Raw genomic sequence first — 3,840 nt, 5'->3', positions numbered from 1 at the left:
AATGATTTCTACATGTTGAAAGATATATTGATGTAAAAAAAAGCACAACTTTATTATCAAGTATAATATTAGATAAATTCTTATATATGCATAAAAAAAACTAAACAAAACAAAACAATTATTCTTAGAGGCCCTGTCTATTTGCCCTGGGGCCCTAGGCAGTCAATTAGTTTGCTTATTCCATGCTCCGGCCCTGCTAATCATCCATGCAAATGCAAAGAAATTCATAGCAACTTGGCGTTGATTACCTTGCCCAGGTGCACACTGACATGCAGAAGGAAAAAGTTGGAATCATACGTTCAGTTTTCTGTTTGGAAGACCGCTGCTTTTCCCACTGTGCCACATTTGCTCATGATACATGCTCTCATAGCCCATTGCATTATATTGAAGTCAGATACTGAAAAGCAGAGCAGTAAATTATGGTTTCATGGTTGAGAAAACTGTAAAGGGCCACAATAAGATCCCTGATGTAGAACCATCTGCTTGAAGTGTGTGAGTTGTTCCTACAGGATTGTTTGCAAACTATATATTATAATCCATAAAATGGTTTCTAAAATATTTTCATGATATAATAGTAAATAGAGGCCCATTTTTAAGCGTATATGGCTTTTCATATCCCTTCCAGGTATGTTGAGTCCTAAAGCAAGATGAACAGTATTTTCTGATGGAACCTAGCTTAAAACCATAACAGAAAAAAATATGCAATAAGTTTCTAGAGAACTATAACATAAAAGGGGTTTATGATTAATTAATACCCAATAAAATCTATTTATTCTAATCGTGAGCTATCTCTTTAGTTATGCTGCTATAGGCTTAGACTTCTGGAGGGCACAGGGACTCCTTTTTCATCATTCTGCTTTATTCCATCTCTATTCTCCCACTCTGCAGAATCTGTTAGTTCAATCTCTAACGTTCTGCTCTCTCTGCTTTTTCTCATAGTAGCTTCCCCTGATCTGTTCCTGTTTGGCTGTGACTCCATCCTGGACAGAAATATTAGCTGTGCTGCTCCCATCAACATTGTTGTTTATAGATGTTGGAGATCGGCCTGTTTTTCCAGTGTAGTCCTGTTTTTCTGACTGTGCGACCGGCTGGATGCGCTCTCTTTGTCCTCTGACATGGGAGCTGGCTCGGAGCTCGTCTGCCTGGCTGTGCGTTTCCTGGACACACTTTAATGTATCTGGATAAACTGTATAGCCAAATCGTTGCTAAAATAGAAGAGGTTGCAACACCCTATATGATCTCAGCACAATCCTGCTAAATGCACTATTAAACATTTTCACATATTGAATGATGGGGGCCACCTTTGGAGCTGGTTGACAGTTGCCATTTCTATCTCTGCTTCTGTCTCCTTGAACCCCAGTCGGCCTCGGCAGATGGCCGCTCACACTAAGCCTGGTTCTGCAGTAGGTTTCTTCCTGTTAAAGGGAATTTTTCCTCTCCACTGTCGCTACAAGCATGCTTAGTCTGATGGATTGCCAATGTAATCATTTGGTTTTCTTAGATAGAAAACTGTGAATCAATCTGACTGTAAGATCTGGTGAACTGTAAAGTGCCTTGAGATGTTGTGAATTAGCGCTATATAAATAAATTGAATTTAATTTGACTTTATGGGATAGAGGAACTATATTTATTGAATAATGTTTTGTCTTTTTAAGAGAAAACATGGCCAATGTCATTTAGCTGTGTTTCTACTGACAATAGAGCTCTTACATACTGTAGCTTTAAATGCACATGTAACAAAACACATAAGCTTTGGTTAAAACCAATGCTTTAGTGCCTGATAGTATTTCTTCCCTGTAAAACTGCTCCTGTGTCCGTTTTTTAAAGCCACTCCGATCCAATTGAACACATTTCCTGTTTGAGTTCCAAGCAGCGGAGCGGCTTGCATGTGCGCCTATCAACACTAACACAAGAAGCTCGCTAGAGTTAAGATGGCGGCATGTGGGTGAGGAGGCAGGGATCCAAACTCTTGGGTTTTCTTTCGCAATCAAAAGACTCCTATGAACGCCCACACCTACAAAATCTGAAGGGATAACAGTTTCCACACCTTTAACGCATCCGTGTGGGATTTCGGACTGACTCCATGACATCTATTCACTTCGTTGTTCACCCGTTGCCCGGGACCGAGGATCAGCTCAATGACAGGTATTTTGTTGCGGTACACGAAAAAGAAGAAATTAAAACACTGTTTATGGGCCGTACGGGTTGGGCTGCACTCGGTGTTGTGTTTATCGGGGATTTTGACACTGTCACGTCGTTTGCATTTGAGGTTTAACGATAAAAGGGGAGCCCTTTGGGATGATGAAAGGCCCGGCATTTTGAGCAGTCCTCGTTAGCTAGCCGCTATGCTAAAGGCTAGCAGGACGTTCCTTGGTTCTTTGGACGGATTGGCTCTCAGTCAAAGTTGAGACAGACAATGCGGGTTGGGGGATGGGGGTAAGAGGGGGGGAAATGTTGGACTTTTAACACAACCACCTTTTAAATGCCATGCTTTCAGTATAAAATACGTTTAGGCACTTTGGGCACGAGTAATGTTCAGTGCTGTTGGCTTTGTTGTGCATTATATTGATCAATGGAGGAGCTAACGGCTGCTAACGGGTGCTAGTTAGCTACTTGTGCTAACTGGCTGGGTTACTATCAGCCACGCGCATAACAAAGGCAAATATTCTTACTTTGGAGTCTCTGTTTGGAAAAATCTTATCTCATTGTTTAGTTGGAAGTTTGCTCAGTGACATCCGAGCGAATTCGGCTTAATTTTCTGTTTCTTAACGTCGTGTACTCAGATGGATATCTGAAAAATCTGCGGCGGAGCAGAAGCAGCAACATTACATATACATTAATCTGGTTATCGACTTTATGAAAGCGGAGAGATGTTTGTTTCAAAGTGTTTGTTTTTCTGTGCACACAATTATAAAAAAAAAAAATCAACTTCACTTAAATAAAGAAACAAAGTTCTTTAATAATACAGATATGTTAAATGCATCTTCACTGTAGTTGTACCAATTTATTTTTAGTTCCCTTTTATATCTGAAGTAACCCTTCAATCAGATGTATTTGGATGAAAGCGATTCGACAGATTGGATGATTTTTGTATTTTAACTCAACATGTGATTTATGCTAAATCTATTTATACTGCCCTTCCAGGTCGTGCTGATTAATGAGCTGTTCCACTTAGAAACAAAGAAGTGAGAATTCAGGGTTTTTACAGAGTGACCTTGAGATTAAAGAATAGTTTAAATTAGAGGTTTTTTATTTGCATTTTGACCCTCTGTGGGGTACAGTGGTGGGCTTTCTGATGGGGGGGAAGCCAGTTTATTCTGTTGGTTTAGAGTCCAAGTGAATGTGTAACATGGTCCACCTGTTTCCTAAAGAAGGCATGGCTGTTCCAGCCTGCATATCTGTCACCATGTGCTGCTAAGAGCAACCCCCCCCCTTCTCATATCTATTACAGAAGTTGCAGTTGTCAAATCGAGTAAGCAGGCTTCAGTCTGAAATTGGAACTTGGTCCAGCTGTGTCCTTTGGAGGAATGTTTGACATAAACATCTGGTCAGATTTGCTTAGCAGTTTTGACCAAGCAATAGTTTTTTTTTTTTTTTTTTTTTTTTTTTTTATTTAGGCATTGATGTTAAAGTTTGGAATTTTTGGAATTTGCTAGAGTTTCTCTGATTGAAAACAGATATTTGACATACTAACCTCTACCCTCATTTTATTCACATTGTTACAAAGAGTTAATTAAAGGACACTGGCCTGCTTTTATGGAGTAATGGTTAGCTAGTATCAGTAGCTACGTTTACATGGACACAAATAATCGGATTGAAGGCCTGATCAGATCAAAAATG

At 39.7% G+C, this 3,840-nt stretch overlaps 1 protein-coding gene across 7 annotated transcripts in view; it reads left to right on the top strand.

The window, feature by feature from the left end:
* Nucleotides 1-1,905: 1,905 nt before the first annotated feature.
* The window catches only part of ubr5 (ubiquitin protein ligase E3 component n-recognin 5), a 60,475-nt gene continuing 58,540 nt past the window's right edge, over nt 1,906-3,840 (top strand). For 5 of the 7 annotated variants that reach the window (XM_015383342.1, XM_015383340.1, XM_015383341.1 and 2 more), the window contains exon 1: nt 1,906-2,145. In XM_015383342.1, the coding sequence (XP_015238828.1) occupies nt 2,084-2,145 (62 nt within the window). In that variant the 5' untranslated portion in view covers nt 1,906-2,083. The remainder of the gene's footprint in view (nt 2,146-3,840) is intronic. The other 2 variants (XM_015383339.1, XM_015383343.1) reach the window with 1 other exon arrangement.

Source organism: Cyprinodon variegatus, unplaced genomic scaffold, assembly GCF_000732505.1.
Source record: "Cyprinodon variegatus isolate N-32 unplaced genomic scaffold, C_variegatus-1.0 Scaffold282, whole genome shotgun sequence".
In the NCBI taxonomy this organism is placed as follows: Eukaryota; Metazoa; Chordata; class Actinopteri; order Cyprinodontiformes; family Cyprinodontidae; genus Cyprinodon; species Cyprinodon variegatus.
Note: the sequence above shows the minus strand (reverse complement) of the source record. Positions and strands in the feature narration are given on the sequence as shown.